Source organism: Lolium perenne, chromosome 1, assembly GCF_019359855.2.
Source record: "Lolium perenne isolate Kyuss_39 chromosome 1, Kyuss_2.0, whole genome shotgun sequence".
Classification (NCBI taxonomy): domain Eukaryota; kingdom Viridiplantae; phylum Streptophyta; class Magnoliopsida; order Poales; family Poaceae; genus Lolium; species Lolium perenne.
The window spans coordinates 162771850-162791599 of record NC_067244.2 but is presented as its reverse complement, the minus strand read 5'-3'; the positions used below and the strand labels follow the sequence as shown (position 1 = coordinate 162791599).

General features: G+C 43.3%; 2 protein-coding genes across 3 annotated transcripts; one reads left to right on the top strand and one right to left on the bottom strand.

The window, feature by feature from the left end:
• Nucleotides 1-11467: 11467 nt before the first annotated feature.
• Nucleotides 11468-16375, bottom strand: LOC127310718 (uncharacterized). Its single transcript, XM_051341370.2, has 6 exons — nucleotides 16198-16375; nucleotides 16030-16101; nucleotides 12918-13034; nucleotides 12400-12434; nucleotides 11960-12060; nucleotides 11468-11829 (listed from the first exon to the last, which is right to left on the bottom strand). The coding sequence occupies exons 1-6, from the start codon at nucleotides 16305-16307 to the stop codon at nucleotides 11743-11745; spliced, it is 522 nt and encodes a 173-aa protein (XP_051197330.1). The 5' UTR covers nucleotides 16308-16375; the 3' UTR covers nucleotides 11468-11742.
• Nucleotides 16376-16447: 72 nt separating this feature from the next.
• On the top strand, nucleotides 16448-18871 carry LOC127310728 (tobamovirus multiplication protein 2B). Of its 2 annotated transcripts, none has more exons than XM_051341384.2 (5): nucleotides 16448-16634; nucleotides 17218-17283; nucleotides 17364-17428; nucleotides 17605-17764; nucleotides 18476-18871. In XM_051341384.2, the coding sequence occupies exons 1-4, from the start codon at nucleotides 16515-16517 to the stop codon at nucleotides 17735-17737; spliced, it is 384 nt and encodes a 127-aa protein (XP_051197344.1). In that variant the 5' UTR covers nucleotides 16448-16514; the 3' UTR covers nucleotides 17738-17764; nucleotides 18476-18871. The 2 variants fall into 2 exon arrangements, with proteins under 2 accessions (XP_051197344.1, XP_051197339.1); XM_051341379.2 differs by having other exon boundaries at nucleotides 16450-16634; nucleotides 18479-18871.
• The last annotated feature ends 879 nt before the right edge of the window (nucleotides 18872-19750 follow it).

Sequence of the window (19750 nt, the reverse complement as noted above, 5' to 3'; positions counted from 1 at the left end):
CACAACGATCATGGCTCCCATGACTACAAAGTGTTTTAGCCATGGAGATCGAAGTACATATTGAACCTTGTAGGTATGGTTTACTTTGTGATCAAATAAATGATTTGTGGACAAAGGATTGATTTTGAAACAATGATAAACCAACTACAAACAAAGAAGTTATGATGGGCGCTAACTCCGTTAAAAATGGCTATACGCCATGAAATCCAAAATAGATGAATACTTTTTGAAAGTAAATGGATCTATAAAATTGATGGACTTGGATGGAATTTCCTTGAAGAAGCTCGACTTGTCAAAAAATTGTTTACGACAAAGTTCAAAGAGTTGAATACGATAAGATTAGATCTTCCGTAGCAATGCTTATAGTCTATGTGGATTATTCTAGTAATCACTACATATTTCTTTTATGAGATATGCTAGTAGGATAGCAAAATACATTACTTATCAGAAGTATGTCTTAAAGGTGTATACAAGATACAACCAAGAGTTTTGCTAGTCCGTGGAATACTAGATAAGTATACGAACTTCAAATTGGATGAAGCAAGTATCACGGAGTTGGAATCTTCACCAGATGAAATAGTCAAAGAGTTTTTGATTTCATCAGAGACGATGAAGAGGCTTGCATTTGCAAGAAATTAAGTGGGAGCGCTGAGACATATTTATAATACTTATGTAGAAGACATATAGTTGGTTATAAATGATGTAATTATATACTTGATTAAAAGGTTTCATTGAGAAATTAACTTCAATGAAAGGATATAGACAGAAACAAATTTTGTGTCAAGATCTATAAAGATAGATTAAAACACATAATATGTTTAAGTCAAAGTACATAGAATAGATATTGAAATAGTTCAATATAGAAAATATTCTTGTCATGTTAAGTTTTAACAAGACTTGAGTGTATCTGACACTCAATGAGTAAAAACACATGAGTGATTATAGATCACGAATAATATGTACACAATCAGATGTCATATGCTATAAAGTGTTATGAGCATATACCAGAATGATTCATATGATGATCATTGAACAACAGTAAGAGTATCCTTGAGTACTTTAGAAGAAACCAAGGATATATATATAGTTTTGTATGGGAAATGACAAACAAATCGCTGTAAGATGTTGCACCGATATTTGTTTTGTCACATATGAAAATAAAATTTCAATCTCAAATTAGACTAAGTGTTGTTTAAAAGGTAGCACGATGAGCTAGAAGTTGTCTATGCTAGATTTAGAAGAGTTCTAAATATTATGACGGATTCTACAAAAGAAGGCAGAATATGTCATTGTTTTGACAATGATAAAGGATGTTAAAGTCAAGAGGTTCTTTGAGAACTTGGTGTAGTTCCGACAGAGTCAGAACTTTGAAGCTATATTGTGTGTGACAATATTAGTAACATATTTCAGACCACGGAATTAAGGTTCCACCAGAAGACCAAACATATTTAATGCCGACTCATTTGGAAATGAGTGATGCATTGAGACGCAAATGAATTACAAAATACATACGTTTCTGAGCATGTCAGATCCGTTGACTAAAACCTCTCCCGTGAGCAAAACATGATAAAACACCAGAAGGCCAAGGTGTTATATCTTTACAAATGTAAACTAGATTATTGACTCTAGTGCAAGTGGGAGACTGAAGGAGATATGCCCAAGAGGCAATAATAAAAGTGGTTATTATATATCTTTATGTTTATGATAATTGTTTATATATCATGCTATAATTGTATTAACCGAAACATTAGTACATGTGTGATATGTAGACAACAAAGAGTCCCTAGTATGCCTCTTAACTAGCTTGTTGATTAATGGATGATTAGTTTCATAATGATGAACATTGGATGTTATTAATAACAAGGTTATATCATTATATGAATGATGTAATGGACACACCCAATTAAGCGTAGCATAAGATCTCGTCATTAAGTTATTTGCTATATGCTTTCGATACATAGTTACCTAGTCCTTATGACCATGAGATCATGTAAATCACTTATACCGGAAAGGTACTTTGATTACACCAAACGCCACTGCGTAAATGGGTGGTTATAAAGGTGGGATTAAGTATCCGGAAAGTATGAGTTGAGGCATATGGATCAACAGTGGGATTTGTCCATCCCGATGACGGATAGATATACTCTGGGCCCTCTCGGTGGAATGTCGTCTAATGTCTTGCAAGCATATGAATAAGTTCATAAGAGACCACATACCACGGTACGAGTAAAGAGTACTTGTCAGGAGACGAGGTTGAACAAGGTATAGAGTGATACCGAAGATCAAACCTCGGACAAGTAAAATATCGCGTGACAAAGGGAATTGGTATCGTATGTGAATGGTTCATTCGATCACTAAAGTCATCGTTGAATATGTGGGAGCCATTATGGATCTCCAGATCCCGCTATTGGTTATTGGTCGGAGTGAGTACTCAACCATGTCCGCATAGTTCACGAACCGTAGGGTGACACACTTAAAGTTGGATGTTGAAATGGTAGAACTTGAATATGGAATGGAGTTCGAATATTTGTTCGGAGTCCCGGATGAGATCCCGGACATCACGAGGAGTTCCGGAATGGTCCGGAGAATAAGATTCATATATAGGATGTCATTTTATGTGAATTAAAATGATGCGGAAGGTTCTATGGAAGGTTCTAGAAGGTTCTAGAAAAGTCCGGAAGAAACCACCAAGGAAGGTGGAGTCCCGGTGGGACTCCACCACCATGGCCGGCCAACCCTAGTGGGGGAGGAGTCCCAAGTGGACTCCCCCATAGGGGGCCGGCCACCCCCTCCATGGAAGGTGGAACTCCCACCTCAAGTGGGAGTCCTAGCTTGGGTAGGTTTCCCTATTCTATGGAAGGTTTTGGGTTCGGGTCTTATTCGAAGACTTGGAGTCCAACACTTGGGATTCCACCTATATAATGAGGGGTCAAGGGAGGGGGCCGGCCACCCCAAGACCACAAGCTGGCCGCCCCCATTGAAGTGGCCGGCCAACCCCTCCCAAACCCTAGCCGCCCCCCTCTCCTCCATATCTCCCGCGTAGCTTTAGCGAAGCTCCGCCGGAGTTCTCCACCGCCACCGACACCACGCCGTCGTGCTGTCGGATTCAAGAGGAGCTACTACTTCCGCTGCCCGCTGGAACGGGAGGTGGACGTCGTCTTCATCAACAACCGAACGTGTGACCGAGTACGGAGGTGCTACCCGTTCGTGGCGCCGGAGCGATCGTGATCAAGATCTTCTACGCGCTTTTGCAAGCGGCAAGTGAACGTCTACCGCAGCAACAAGAGCCTTATCTTGTAGGCTTTGGAATCTCTTCAAGGGTGAGACTCGATACCCCCTCGTTGCTACCGTCTTCTAGATTGCATCTTGGCTTGGATTGCGTGTTCGCGGTAGGAAATTTTTTGTTTTCTATGCAACGTTATCCTACAATATGATCAAGGAGAGTGAAAGCTCTAAGCTTGGGGATGCCCCGGTGGTTCACCCCTGCATATTTCAAGAAGACTCAAGCGTCTAAGCTTGGGGATGCCCAAGGCATCCCCTTCTTCATCGACAACATTATCAGGTTCCTCTAGTGAAACTATATCTTTATTCCGTCACATCTTATGTACTTTGCTTGGAGCGTCTGTTTGTTTTTGTTTTTGTTTTGTTTGAATAAAATTGATCCTAGCATTCATTGTGTGGGAGAGAGACACACTCCGTTGTTGCATATGGACAAATATGTCCTTAGGCTTTACTCATAATGTTCATGGCGAAGGTTGAATCTGCTTCGTTAAATTGTTATATGGTTGGAAACGGGAAATGCTACATGTAGTAATTGGTAGAATGTCTTGAATAATTTGATACTTGGCAATTGTTGTGCTCATGTTTAAGCTCTTGCATCATATACTTTGCACCTATTAATGAAGAAATACATAGAGCTTGCTAAAATTTGGTTTGCATAATTGGTCTCTCTAAGGTCTAGATAATTTCTAGTAAGGGTCGAACAACAAGGAAGATGGTATAGAGTCTTATAATGTTTACAATATGTCTTTTATGTGAGTTTTGCTGTACCGCATCATACTTGTGTTTTTTTCAAATAACCTTGCTAGCCTAAGCCTTGTATCGAGAGGGAATACTTCTCATGCATCCAAAATCCTTGAGCCAAACACTATGCCACTTGTGTCCACCATACCTACCTACTACATGGTATTTCTCCGCCATTCCAAAGTAAATTGCTTGAGTGCTACCTTTAAATTTCTATTCTCTATCTTTGCAATATATAGCTCATGGGACAAATAGCCTAAAAACTATTGTGGTATTGAATATGTACTTATGCATTTTATTTCTTATAAGTTGCTTGTTGTGCGATAACCATGTTCCTGGGGACGCCATCAACTACTCTTTGTTGAATATCATTTGAGTTGCTATGCATGTCCGTCTTGTCTGAAGTAAGGGTGATTTACCATGAGTTGAATGATTTGAGCATGCATATTGTTAGAGAAGAACATTGGGCCGCTAACTAAAGCCATGATCCATGGTGGAAGTTTCAGTTTTGGACAAATATCCTCAATCTCATATGAGAAAATTAATTGTTGTTGAATGCTTAAGCATTAAAGAGGAGTCCATTATCTGTTGTCTATGTTGTCCCGGTATGGATGTCTAAGTTGAGAATAATCAAAAGCGAGAAATCCAATGCGAGCTTTCTCCTTAGACCTTTGTACAGGCGGCATAGAGGTACCCCTTTGTGACACTTGGTTAAAATATATGTATTGCGGTGATAATCCAGGTAATCCGAGCTAATTAGGACAAGGTGCGGGCACTATTAGTACACTATGCATGAGGCTTGCAACTTGTAGGATATAATTTACATGATGCATATGCTTTATTACTACCGTTGACAAAATTGTTTCTTGTTTTCAAAACCAAAGCTCTAGCACAAATATAGCAATCGATGCTTCCCTCTGCGAAGGGCCTTTCTTCTACTTTTATGTTGAGTCAGTTCACCTATTTCTCTCCATCTCAAGAAGCAAACACTTGTGTGAACTGTGCATTGATTCCTACATACTTGCATATTGCACTTATTATATTACTTTATGTTGACAATATCCATGAGATATACATGTTATATGTTGAAAGCAACCACTGAAACTTAATCTTCCTTTGTGTTGCTTCAATACCTCTACTATGAATTTATTGCTTTATGAGTTAACTCTTATGCAAGACTTATTGATGCTTGTCTTGAAAGTACTATTCATGAAAAGTCTTTGCTATATGATTCAATTGTTTACTCATTACATTTACCATTGTCTTGGATCGCTGCATTCATTACATGTGCTTACAATAGTATGATCAAGATTATGATGGCATGTCACTTCAGAAATTATCTTTGTTATCGTTTACCTACTCGGGACGAGCAGGAACTAAGCTTGGGGATGCTGATACGTCTCCAACGTATCGATAATTTCTTATGTTCCATGCCACTTTATTGATGATACCTACATGTTTTATGCATACTTTATGTCATATTTATGCATTTTCCGCATTAACGAGATGCCGAAGAGCCAGTTGCTGTTTTCTGCTGTTTTTGGTTTCAGAAATCCTAGTAAGGAAATATTCTCGGAATTGGACGAAATCAACGCCCAGGATCTTATTTTTCCACGAAGCTTCCAGAAGTCCGGAGAGGAAACGAAGTGGAGCGACGAGGCGGCGAAACGCCAGGGCGGCGCGGCCCACCCCCTGGCCGCGCGGCCCTGTTGTGTGGGCCCCTCGCGTCGCCCCCTGACCTACCCTTCCGCCTACTTAAGCCTTCGTCGATAATAACTCCAGGACCGAGAGCTACGATACGGAAAACCTTCTAGAGACGCCGTCGCCGCCAATCCCATCTCGGGGGATTCAGGAGATCGCCTCCGGCACCCTGCCGGAGAGGGGAATCATCTCCCGGAGGACTCTTCACCGCCATGGTCGCCTCCGGATTGATGAGTGAGTAGTTCACCCCTGGACTATGGGTCCATAGCAGTAGCTAGATGGTCGTCTTCTCCTAATTGTGCTATCATTGTTGGATCTTGTGAGCTGCCTAACATAATCAAGATCATCTATCTATAATGCTACATGTTGTGTTTGTTGGGATCCGATGAATAAGTGAATGCTATGTTATGTTGATTATCAATATCATCTATGTGTTGTTTATGATCTTGCATGCTCTCCGTTGCTAGTAGAGGCTCTGGCCAAGTTGATACTTGTAACTCCAAGAGGGAGTATTTATGCTCGATAGTGGGTTCATGTCTCCATTAAATCTGGGGGAGTGACAGCAACCCCTAAGGTTGTGGATGTGTTGTTGCCACTAGGGACAAAACATCAATGCTATGTCTAAGGATATATTCGTTGTTTACATTACGCACCATACTTAATGCAATTGTCTGTTGTTTGCAACTTAATACTGGAGGGGGTTCGGATGATAACCTGAAGGTGGACTTTTTAGGCATAGATGCATGATGGATAGCGGTCTATGTACTTTGTCGTAATGCCCAATTAAATCTCACAATACTCATCATAACATGTATGTGCATGGTCATGCCCTCTTTATTTGTCAATTGCCCAACTGTAATTTGTTCACCCAACATGCTTATTCTTATGGGAGAGACGCCTCTAGTGAACTGTGGACCCCGGTCCATTCTTAACATCGAATACAATCTACTGCAATACTCGCTCTACTATTTTCTGCAAACAATCATCATCCACACTATACATCTAATCCTTTGTTACAGCAAGCCGGTGAGATTGACAACCTCACTGTTACGTTGGGGCAAAGTACTTTGGTTGTGTTGTGCAGGTTCCACGTTGGCGCCGGAATCCCTGGTGTTGCGCCGCACTACACTCCGCCGCCATCAACCTTCAACGTGCTTCTTGACTCCTACTGGTTCGATAAACCTTGGTTTCTTACTGAGGGAAACTTACTGCTGTACGCATCACACCTTCCACTTGGGGTTCCCAACGGTCGCGTGATGTACGCGTGTCAAGCTAAATTTCTGGCGCCGTTGCCGGGGACGTGAAGGAAAATTACGCCACAGAGATTTCTAACTCCCACGTCAACTGCGCGCCAGCAGTTATGTCATCGCGGCCAATCTTCCTCCAGGTTATCTTCCCCATCCAAATGGATTCTGACCTCCCAAATTTCAGGATCCAAACTAGAAAAAGAGAGGAGCAAAGATTCAGTAAACCCTAGCCCTTAATCCCCAAGGTGTCGACGACAAATGTGCTACTAGATAAGCTAGAGAGGAGGTACTTACTCGACACCACCGAGGCCGTAGGTGTACCGTTCTGAGATCGCTGGATTAGCAACCCAAATCGCAGCAAGATTCACCGTCACCGACGATGGCCACGACGGCCACAGTTCGTCCAGAACTTCCTTGCCGCTCTCGCCTCCCTGGCTCGCTATCTCTCGGCCGCTTCTTCCACCGCCGTCACCGCCGCCGCCGGCACCGCCGGGATTGGGAGGCTCCTCCATTGCCGCCACCTCGAGTTGGAAAGAAATGGGCCCGAACGGTAGGGTTTGACCCTAACCGAAGCTGCCTCACGGCCGTCTGCCACGTTGGCACTGACAGTGGGGCCGCAGAGCCTAATTCGTTGTTTGCTCCACATTTGCGCAATCTGTTGCTGCGTGCCCCAGAAACGGTACTGACATGAAAAAATTACCAAAAATGGTACTGACCCGTCCACTTCGTCCCAATTATGGTAGTTTCTTGTAATTTAATCGCTTTAAGATGAAGTTAGTACTCAGAAAAATAAAGAAAATGTGAAATTGAAGCACTAACGAGCGAAGGCATGCCACCATGCTAGTTACGTTTCCTTGTGACATGGTTCTCTTTTATTCACTGGCATTGACGAGGATAATAAATTTGGAAACATTTTTTAGTAGGAACACTAAATTTGTCAAAAGCAGCAGACAGAAAGATAAACCGAGCCACACTTGACTCATCGTGTGTGTCCTAGGGTGTGCGTGTCCTAGGGTGCGGTGAGCGGCAACTGAATTTGAGCGGCAACTTCCATCTGTGTTGGAGTGTGTACGTACTGGTCCGTACGGGGAAACGGTGTCCGGCAACGCCCATTTGCGGATCGGAATATGCCACGAGAGAGGGAGGTGGATCCTGTTGGGGCCTTGTGGGGTGCTGGGGGTTGGGCGGTTGGAGACTTGCGCTCAGCTGTGGCCTGTGGGCGCGGAGATAGCAATGCAACCACGCAGACAGCAACAATGCGAAACTGGCTGGAGCTCCGCGTGCCCAGCTACTAGTACGCAGATGCAAGTAAACGTGCCCCTCGAGGCAGGTCGACGCAGACGGAGAAAACGATGCGAAACCATCCTTCTCCGTTTCCTGGCCCGATCAGCGTGTGGCGTGGGCAGCTAGCTACCTGTATCTCGCTGTTGCGCCGGTCATTTTTTTTTTTTTTTTTTTTCGAGAGCACGCACAAAGCGTGCCTTATCTTTATAGAAGGTGAAAGCATAACAATATACAAGAACAGCACCTAGGTGCTGAGAACACACACACGCCGCCCACCCTCCGCCTAGGCCTACTCTCTCGCTATATCTAGCCTCACTCTTCTCCTAGCTCTCTCCCACAGGTGGAAGTCATCCCGAATCTGGGTGACCATTTGGTCCACCGTCTTCTGCTCCCTGTCGTTACTGAAAGCCCTCGCATTCCGCTGCTTCCAAATCATCCATGCCGTGCAGATAACCATTGAGTCGAACCGCTTCCTGTCAAACCTCCTAACTCGCTTGCGGGCCTCCGTCCACCATCTCTGCAGGTTCCCCGTGGCCCCGGGATCTAACATCCTTAGATCGGCACTTTGCAGCACTCTACACCACACCTGTCTCGCATAGGGGCATAGGGTTAGGATGTGGTCCACATTATCCTCCTCCTGCAGGCAAATATAACATGCGTTCGGTTGCTCTTGCAACCCATGTCTCGCCCTCCTGTCCGATGTCCACAGGCGGTATCTCAGCGCCAACCATGCAAAAATCTTGCATTTCATGGGTGAGAAAGAGCCCCAGATCGGCGTACTCATGCTCCATCTCACACTTCCATGGCATAACATCTCATACGTGCACTTTGCCGAGTAAGTTCCAGCCTCCGCGCCTTTCCATAGGATGCGGTCTGGTGTGGAGACGTCTCTGTCGACATCCTCCACCGCCTCCCACAGGGCAAGGCATTGCCTCCAAAGCTCCTCCGTCATCTCCCCTGGTATGTCATCCATCCAGGCATCCCCCTGCATAGCCTCCGCCACCAGACGGGTGTTCTTCCGCCTAGTGGTTACAATGACGAACACCTCCGGTGCCAGCTCCTCCGCAGTGTATCCACCAATCCATCTATCTCTCCAGAAGTAGGTCCGCTGTCCATCCCCTACAGAGAAACGCGCTAGACTCTGGAATACTCCCTCCACAAGAGGATCATTCAACCTGGGTAGGCCTTGCCAAGGCCTTGCCGGGTCCGTGCGTTTGAGCCACAGCCATCTCAATCTCAGTGCGAGGCCTTGTAAACTCAGGTCTTTCACCCCCAAGCCGCCGAACTTCTTTGGTTTGCATACGCTCCTCCATGCCACTAGGCATTGTCCCCCGTGCACCTCATCCTTTCCGGCCCAGAAGAACGCTCTCATCCATCTGTTTATCTCCTCCAGAAGCCAGACTGGCGCCTCAGCGACCACCATTTGATGCACCGCTCTTGCAGCAACGACTGAGTTAATGAGGACTAGTCTCCCCTCTCTTTTGATGAGCCCTGTTTGCCACGCAGGTACGCACTTGATAACCTTGTCCAAAAGAGGCTGCCATTCCGCCTTAGAAAGAGGCCTGAGCGCCAACTGTAGCCCTAGGTACTTGATTGGGAACCTCGCCAGCTCACAACCCAGCACCCGTGTGGTTCTTTCCTCCTCTTCCTGTGTTCCTCGAATCAGCGTGGCCGTCGTCTTCCTGAAGTTTACTCTCAAACCCGAGGCCTCCCCAAACATGTTTAGCATATGACTCATCGCCCTCAACTCCCTGTACTCCGGTTTGATAAAAATGACAACATCATCGGCATATACCGAAATCCTCTGCAAGGGGGAGATGGCAGCTAAATCCCCAAAGAGTCCCTCTCCCGCTGCCTTGGTGACCATGGCCGAGAGCGTCTCCATGGCCGCCACAAATAGCATAGGTGACGTGGGGTCACCCTGTCTCAAGCCTCTGCCATGGTAAATGCGGTCACCTGGCACACCGTTCACCAAAACCTTCGTGTTTGCCGTGTATAACAGCAGAGCTATCCATTTTAAGAACCTCTCTCCAAACCCCATTCTCCTCAACACCTCGAACAGGAAGCTCCAAGAGATGGAATCGAAGGCACGGGCTAGGTCTAGCTTTAGCAGCACTCCCGTCTGCCTCCTCATGTTAATCTTCCTGGCTACTTGCCTCACCAAAACGAAGTTGTCATGCAAACTTCTATGCTTGATGAACGCGGATTGATTCATGCTGACAATCTCTCCAAGCCTCAGCCGTAGCCTATTGGCAATGATTTTCGAGAACAGCTTGGCAAAGCTATGCACCAAACTTATAGGCCTGAAATCCTTTGTCTCCATAGCGTCCGGTTTCTTAGGTATCAAGGTGATTAACGCTCGATTCAGCCGGGCGAAACCTCTGCCATCTCCCACACATAGCTTCATGAGGCCGGCCAGGATGTCACGCTTAATGATTGGCCATGCGCGCTGATAGAAAGCGCCGGTGAACCCATCCGGTCCCGGCGCCCTATCTCCTGGCATTTCCCGGATTGTGTTCCATACCTCATCCTCCGTGAACATGGAGTCCAGCTCACTCAAGTCCGCAACTGGGATATCTAAAGCCTCCAGGTTTAGGGTGTGTTCCCTGTTTTGAATGCTCCCAATCAGCCTGTGAAACTCCTCGGTGAACACCTCATTCTTCCTCTCCTGTGTAGTCACCATCTCCTCCCCAACTCTCACAGCGGCAATGTAGTTCTTGGTTCTCCTCCCGTTGGCCACCGCATGGAACAGCTTGGTATTAGCGTCTCCCTCTCGTAACCATCTGATTCTCGATCTTTGCCTCGCGATTGTGCGTTCAAGGGACGCCAACCCCAACACCACATGCTTAAGCGTTCGTCTCAGCCACGCCTCCGCATGCGTGAGCGCTCTCGACTCTTGAGCGACATCGAATCTTAGGATCACTCATGACTCACGAGCCTGTCGAGCCGTACGTTTCTCCGAGCGAGTTTCGGCCGTGAGCCCAGGTCGGCAGCGTGTCTTCCACACCAAGAGAACACGTGCCAGACTTTCTGATCCTGCGGTCGAACCTGGCTGGAATTCACCATCCGCACAGAAATCAATCTACGCGGCCACAGTTTATTTAACTTTCTGTTATTGCTACTGGACAATGACACAAATGTGTTTGCGTCAATGCACACGTCAACGTCAATGATCATAGCAGACGCATACATAACAAAAAGATAAACCCAGGTAACACAAAAAACACAGTCGGGCTCGCCCTCCTTATTCGGTTATTCTGATGCACACTAGGTGATTCTTGTTTTTTCCCTTTTCCCACGATTACAAGACCAAGAGGATATGCGCTTCACAAGTCACAACCAAGGCAACTTTTTCTCAGGGGACAAAAGGAGCGGGCACCAACAACGCTTGGCATCGGTTGCTACAGAATTCGATGCCAGTACAGGAGAGGACTCATGTCAGCTCTATTGACCTGAAGGAGAACACAAGAACGTTTGTGATGGCGTATCAAGAGTCGACCCCGAACGGGAGAACTGCAGCCGCGACTGGCCTCCCCTCTTCGTTCAGAATGTTGTACGTCGAAGCCGCATTCCTCTGCCGATCAACGCAGTGCATTAGGCAAATGAAAAGCTAAGAATTTACGTCAAAGTTGTTAAAGCTTCTACTTGAAATTGAGGTTTTCCCTATGTTGAACATAGAGGGAGGACATGCATTCGAACATTACCGAATCAATGGCTTCCAGTTTCATCCCGGTTGACCGAATGAACTTGCGCAGCTCAGGGCTGACTGGCTGGACGTATTTCCCGCAACCAAGAATCAGAATCTCTGGAGAAAAGTACAGCATATTTCACATTATAAACACATCAACATTAGTTTGGTTCACAAATTTGAAGAACAGAACCAGTTTGGTTCACCCCTTGGCACTGACGAAATGTCAGTATTAGTTTTTCAGCACTGTACTTGGATAAAAACTAGAGCAACTTGTTCAGCCCCAACAAGGAAATAAGAAAAGGACAGCAAACATCTTGCACTGCTAAACAATATTCATTTCAACCTGACAAATGTGAACATGAAATGCCCACCCTTGGGAACCACGCCCATTTGAAATGATAACATTAGCATAATAGAATATCTCGAACAACTATACAGTACTGGCCAAGATACCTGGGATTGGGTGCACAACTTTGAAGATCGATAGACTGCATTAAAGAAGGAATTGAATTGTCAGTGAATAACAAACGGACAGGAATAGATTCAAAAGCACTAAACAAATAGTATCACATGATCTAATAGAATTGAGCCATTGCTCAAGATACGTATACAGAAAATAATGCATTGCTCAAGACATGTGTAGAACAAATACTCCCTCTGTTCCTTTCTATAGTGCCTATTGTTTTTTGGCACGGAAATTAGCGCGAGCCATTTTTTCACACAAAACCCCTAAACGATATCACAGACAAAATAGGAAACTGAAAATAGATCTCAGAAATACATGACCAGATCGATTTCCAGATTTTCTGGACTTAACCTGATCGGTGGAAGGGGTTCTTTGCAAAAAAAACATAGCTTTACTCTTATATTATGAAACAAATGCTAAAAAACAATAGGCATTATAGAAAGGAACGGAGGGAGTAATACATTACAGTCATCAACATCAACATCCGAGGTTCAACGAAACCTACCTTTCAGCAGTTATATCTGCAAATGTTTTGGGTGTCCAGGTCATTATCTTGTTTTCAACTATCAGTAAGCTCCCTTCATATTTTACATTGTTGATATTGAATCCAGTGTCATCGTAACTGCAGAGGCAGAATTTTGAGTCATTTGATTAAATATACAAGTTCTAAGAACTAAATGAAATGGTGTAAAAAAAAATTCTTCAGAAAATACACAAAATACTGAAAGCATAACAAGAGAATATAACTGCCAAGTCATGGCAAAATTCAGGTGTGTCCTGAACCACTGGTTTTGGCAATTTCGGTTACTCTTGTGCATTGCATATAAGACAGACTGACAGGATGATTCTCAGCAAATAAAACAAAAGTTAGAAAAAGGAACGAAGAATGTAAAAAACACACTATATGTTGTCCTATCCACCCCTCATGAAACTAGTGCAAGACAATTCATTAAAGAGAAACTGAGAATCCAAAGCATCTCTCCAGTTTTCTATTGAATATAAAAAACAGTTCAGTACAAGGCTTACTTATAAGGAGTACTATGCAGCTTAACAAGGAAAACAGGTATACCAAAAAATTAGGTGACAGCCTTACTCATAACTCATGAAAGAATTAAAATATGCTTCCTGAGACCAGAAATGTATCTAAATCTCTGGTTTTGAACACCCAAACTGCCAGATATTTTTCTGATGCAGCATCAGCTAACATCTACCAATGTCATTTCTGTTTGTTTTCCTTATCATCCTTCCAGAACAAATGAATCCTAGCTTCATCAACCTCTTGCAAATTGCAACAAACAATTGAAGCATCTATGCTTGACAAGTGTACATAAGGTAAACAAGAATCGGCAAGAGTAGGTCAGAATAGCTTACCCTCCCCCCCCACACACACACACACACACACACCTCCACCCCAGGATAAGAAACCACTTCGATCTATCCAATTTCATATTGGCTAGGAACACCAAAATAATTTGAGAGCTAGTGATCAATTCTCGGAATTTCTTTGTAGCAGTACAGCATCCACTTCATATATCTAGTTAGAATCTAAAGGATAACAAAGGAAAAATGGGCAGCTGCAGCCCTTCATCGTCAAGCAAGACTATGAGTTAACTATCCTACGTCAAGTTCGACAAAGTAACAAAGAATGCAAAAACAAAAGTTACTCCCTCCGATTCATATTACTTGACGCTAAAATAGATGTATCTATAGATACATCCATTTTTTAGTACTCCCTCCGTCTATAAATAGATGTCTGAGGTTTGTCTAAATTTGGATGTATCTAGATACTAAATAGTGTCTAAATACATCCAGATTTAGAGAAATCTCGGACGTCTATTTATAGACAGAGGTAGTAGATATATCTATTTTAGCGTCAAGTAATATGGATCGGAGGGCATCTATTTTAGCATCAAGTAATATGGATCGGAGGGAGTATATGTTGTCCTATCCACCCCTCATGACATAGTGCAAGGTGATTTGTTCAAAGAGAATGAGAATCCAAAGCATTTCTCCAGCTTTCTTGATGAGGGACAATATATAAAATAAAATAAAAATAAAACAGAAGTAAGATCTACTACTAGCTTCTACACACTTCTACTATATTCTAGGTAATATGATCCTCTAGTTATGTGTGTTGTAGTGGTTTCCAGAGTATTCTAGTATAAGTTGTAACTAGGATATTTGTAGTTCTTTCCCTAGCTTATGTAGTGTTCTCTAGAACACTCTAGTTGTAAGTAGAGCTAAGTAGTGAAGGCTCATGCAGCCTATAAATAGAGGTCCAACCTCTACCTATGTAATCGGACTATGTACCCCCTACCTATCAAATAAATGGAACCTTGTGTTCTGTCTTAAGATCTTGGACTATATCTTGTGTATTGAGAGTTTCAGATTGAACTCTTGACAGCCCCGCCCCTAGAGCGATATCTAGCCTACGCCCCTAGAGCGATATCTAGCGCAGCATGTTGAAGCGGTTCCTTCAACAATTGTGCTGCCCACGTTGTAGCAACACGGTGGAGTTGTTCCTCCACAACCTTGTGCTGCTCCATTTCTATTGTGAATATAAAAAACAGTTCAGTACAAGGCTTACTTATAAGGAGTACTATGCAGCTTAACAAGGAAAACATGTATAGTAACAAACTATTTTGTGTGACAGCCTTAGTCATCAGAGCATTAAAATGATGCTTTCCAAAACCAGACATGTATCTAAATCTGAGCTTTGGAACACCCAAATTGCTAGATAGTTTTTCTCATGCATATCAGCTGGCAGCTAATAGCGGCATTTCTGTTTGTTTCCCTTATCATCCTTCAGAAAAAAATGAATCCTAGGTTCATCTACCTCTTGCAAGTTGCAACAAACAATTGAAGCATTTGTAATTGAGAAGCGTACTTAAGGTAAACAATAATCGGCAAGAGTAGTTCAGAATAGCTTATCCCCCAAAAGGGGTCGGTCAATTTACTTTTGTGGACGTTACTGATCAATTCTCAGAAATTCTTCGTAGCAGTACAGCATCTACTTTATATCTAGCAACTAAAGGATAAAAAGAAAAAATGGGGAGATGCAGCCCTTCATCGTCAAGCAAGTATATGAGTTAACTATCCTATACGAAAGATAATCACTTCTAGCCAAAAACCTCTTCAGTCTCACTACATCTGCTGGAAAATGATATTGCATTTCGTGATAGTACGGATTCTCAGCATATAGCTCTAGAAGGATTGTTCTGGTTTATTCCTACAAAAGACTAGCATTACAATATAGAACAATAGTAGCTACATCACTCTGTAGGCGGTATCTGGTTTTAAGAAAAGAACAGCAGTTTGTAACTAAACTTCAGGACACTGATCAATCACAGGACCTTCCAGATAATTTTGTAATTAAACTTCTAGACCAACCCTAATATTCGAGTAAATCTATCAAAATACCATGATGATTCGTCGATCATACATTAAATGGCTAAAGCGCAACCGAATTCATGCACATTCCAGAAATTTAAAGGTTCACAGATAGGTTTAGAAGAGGGCATTTTTTTTCCAGATGTTGAAGAGGGCATTCTTACTATCGCACATAAAAAAGCTGAAAGGAATTGAAATGGAACGGGGATGATATAAGGAGAGGTTACGATTGGAAGCGGAGCTGGTCTTCGGGGACGCTGTCGATGAGGTTGATCTGGTCGTAGAGCGAGAAGGTCCTCCTGATCAAACCAAATCCATATTGCCGTCAAATCAGGCACGCATCATCCATCAGCAGGAGAGAACAAGGAGGAAGGGGAGGGGAAGCCGATGCGTACCTGAGAGACGGGAGGTGCCTGAGCCTGGGGGCGCTGGAGTTGGAGATAGGCCCGCTCCGCAGCGACTTCACCAGCGTCGCCAGCGTCTTTTGCCCCCGCGCCGCCGCCATCTTCCCTACTCTTCCTCACCGTCGGCCGGTGGAGCCGCGTCGTGTTCTAGGGGGATCGGAAGTTTTGCGCCCAGCACCTCTGAAAATCTTTCGAATTACGAATGGGTCCTTTGAAGGACAGCCCATCAGGCCCGTGTTGCAGTTGATTGGGCCGGGCCTCGAATTATCTTGAGGCTGCCGTGTGCGACGAGGACGACGGCGTGGGAGATGGCTGCGGCGACGGGCGGCGGCGGAGGAGCGAAGGCGGCCGTGGCGGAGCAGATAGGGCAGGCGGTGCAGTCCACCTCCAACCTCCTCCAGCTCATGGAGCAGTCTTCCCCTGCCCAGGTCTCTTTCCGGCTCTCTCCCTGACTCTTTCTCATCCTCCAGTTCCTTGATGTTCCGCATCCCTTTGGATGTGATAAAAACAAAAACGATTAGTCAAATCTGGGAAAATTTGACAGGAAATAGGTGCTGATGCTGCATGATGTTTATTCATGTGCCCCAAGGTTGTGAATCTTATGATTGATGCAGTACTGCCACTTTGCTACTAGTTTTTGAATGAATTTTGACGCCATTAGGATTTGTATCCTAGTTTCTTTGTTGCATATTATAATCTAGTATATGGATGAAGATCTTCCATCGACATTGATCAAGTAGTTCGGGTTTTGATTGGCATTGAGAAACCTGGAAAATGCTGCTCTGGAGTGTGCAGATGCAGCATGGTATTACAACGCTATTTTGTTTCTGTGTTTTCATTCTTGTCTAGACCTTATGGAGCAAACCCACTAGACTCAGTATATCAACTGCAGATAGCCAGTTCGCTGAATTCATGAGTGACATATACGTGATTCTTGGGTCTGTGTCCAAAAGAAATATATTCAAGAGTGTTACAATTCTACAACTACATTATGCTAACATTTCGTCACAGGTCCACTTGGCAAAACTCCCGAAGAATCTCTTGGCAAAAACATCTCTTACAAAGAACACAGAGCACGTAAGATGCCCATTTTGCATTGATGAGAAACTATATCCTTGTAATGTACATATTAACATTTGTACCCTGTTCTATTTTAGGTGCTACAACAACTACCTAATGTAATTTCTTCCTTGGATGCTTTTATGGACAGTAGTTTGCAAAGGTGATTATCCCGATTTCATGCCATGCATATTCATTCTTCGAAAGAATCGTTAAAACCAACTGTAGCTTACCTGAAGAGCTTCTGTCACCATATATATTCTCAACAGAATTTTACTATGTTGAAGTTATTTTTCTTCAGTGTCACATCTGGTAACATCATTTTTCTAAACTATGCAGTGCTTCTCAAATTAAGACCGTCACGCAATTGTTATCAAACATGGAGAACACCCAACTCAAATCTATTTTGCCTGCCTCTCGGTTACAGAAAGATCAGAATAATACTGAGCCTGGAGAACTTAGGGTTGACTGATGTGTTTACTGATGCTTATGCTCCCAGGTAATGTATAGTTTTTTATTGTTTGGACCAGTAGCTCTATTCTTGTTTATTTGGTGCATAAATACATTGATTTTTTAATGATTATCTACAGTCAAACTAATATTTGCTACTCCCTCCGATTCATATTACCTGTCGCTAGTATGGTTGTATCTAGAACTAAAATATATCTAGATACATTCATATTACAGACAGTTAATATGGATCGAAAGGAGTAGTGTTTATTCTGAAATTTAATGTGATATGAAGCAAACTAAAAACTAGCTTCGACATATTCGATTGTTCTTAACAATTGCTTCATTAATAATCACTTCACCAGTATAATTGACATCTTTCAGCAATTGACTAAAACTTAACCTTTTATAGTTGTTCCAAATTGCTATGGTCAATTTAAATCACATACTGAGTATGATGTATTGCATGGATCTAGATCTTTTTTTTTGGGTTTGCTCAGCAGTAGGCACACAAACAGGCATGGAATTGTGTTTGAGAAATGTTTGGGGTTAATACCAAGTTACTAATAACTACAGACTGCGGAATTAGTAAGAGTCTGAGCTACCAATTTGCTCCCCGACCTTAGACCTGAACAAAAAATAAATGTGGATGTTTTGGCATACTTTTGCGTTGGTGTGCAAAACCTTGTCACTTTATTTCTTTCAAACAGAGGGATTGCTTCATCTGAACAAACTGGTCCATTTTTTTTCCATTTGATAGCAGACATCAGTTTCTCACCAAGGCCTAGGCTCAGCTGACTTCAATTGGAGAACATGGTAGTAGCCAGCTGAAGACTTGTAGCTGGCACGGCTCTGGTGACCGGAATGTGCAAAGGGCCCTTGTTGTGTACTGGTGTATCGAGATATACACAATGTACTTAGTGAATACTTGTAAGTTTTGAACTTCTGTTAGTATGGGTTCTCTAGTGTGTGAAACAATTATATGTGGGTTGTGGTTTGGATGGCTGAAGCAACGAACCTACTATCACTGTGATAGTTCTTACTGTAAATTCTGTTGTTTGCCTTCCGTGCTAATTAATATAAACATTGGTGTTGCCCCTTCTCATTTGGATGTACAATAAAATGAAAGAAGATAAGATGACATCTGATATCTAAACCTTTGTTTGTCAATTTGATAACTGCCAATGCCAGTACATGTGTTATGTGTATTGCCTGTTGTTATATCCCGGACTTACAATGCTTCAACTTTTAGTGAACTCTAGTTAAATTGATGAACTTCGATGGAGAAACCAGTTTTATTAGTAAGATAGTTTTGGTCGATGACCAAGTTCAAGAATGCAAATTGTTTGTTCTTCATCTAAAAAAGGTTGGTTATTCTTGGCTAGAATTTGGGCTCTTTCTTGGATGGTTACCAGATCTTTGTCTATTTCTAGTTCATTTTCCCTGCCAACATTGGCCAAAACATGGAGAACCAAACTTGTGACCAAAATATTCGGTAGCCACATTTTTGGTGGGGTTGGCTTATGATCAAATCCAACATTCCCTTAACGCATGATCCAGCGAAAGCACATGCTCTTGAGCAAAGGCTGTTTAGTTTAGTTCTCAATCGAAGTTCTATGGAGGAGCAATGACAGCCTGAAGCCACGAACGCTAGCTACCACAGACCCGCTGCCTCCACCTTAATATCCAAGCACTTCATTTTTACATGAGGTTGGGCAAGGCTGATTTTATGTTGTTTCTATTAGGTCCGTAGGTGTTCGTGGTCTCGGTTTAACGGATGCAATAACAGCTTGCGAAAAAATTATCCTCCCACGAGATGGTGGTTCTTCCTTTAGTGTCAATCGAGATGTGGGGTTAGTCTCACACCGATCAATGGTTGATTTGTCAGGCATGACAAGATTTTTCCTCAACTTCTTCAGACTCGATGAATCTAGGACCCGGATCCTACTTCCCGGGAGTGGTCGGTAACAATGATTTTTCTCTTTGCCAAGATGGGGGTGATTCCCTGGCCCATGTTGCAAGATTGTTTCTTTCT

Coding starts and splice junctions, on each gene's coding strand:
- LOC127310718 (XM_051341370.2), bottom strand. CDS start 16,307: ATGGCGGCGGCGCGGGGGCAAAAGACGCTGGCGACGCTGGTGAAGTCG. Junction 12,061..12,399: donor AGTTGTGCACCCAATCCCAG/GTATCTTGGCCA, acceptor ACTTTTCTCCAG/AGATTCTGATTCTTGGTTGC. Junction 11,830..11,959: donor AACTGGAAGCCATTGATTCG/GTAATGTTCGAA, acceptor GTTGATCGGCAG/AGGAATGCGGCTTCGACGTA.
- LOC127310728 (XM_051341384.2), top strand. CDS start 16,515: ATGGCTGCGGCGACGGGCGGCGGCGGAGGAGCGAAGGCGGCCGTGGCG. Junction 17,284..17,363: donor TTACAAAGAACACAGAGCAC/GTAAGATGCCCA, acceptor GTTCTATTTTAG/GTGCTACAACAACTACCTAA. Junction 17,429..17,604: donor ATGGACAGTAGTTTGCAAAG/GTGATTATCCCG, acceptor TAAACTATGCAG/TGCTTCTCAAATTAAGACCG.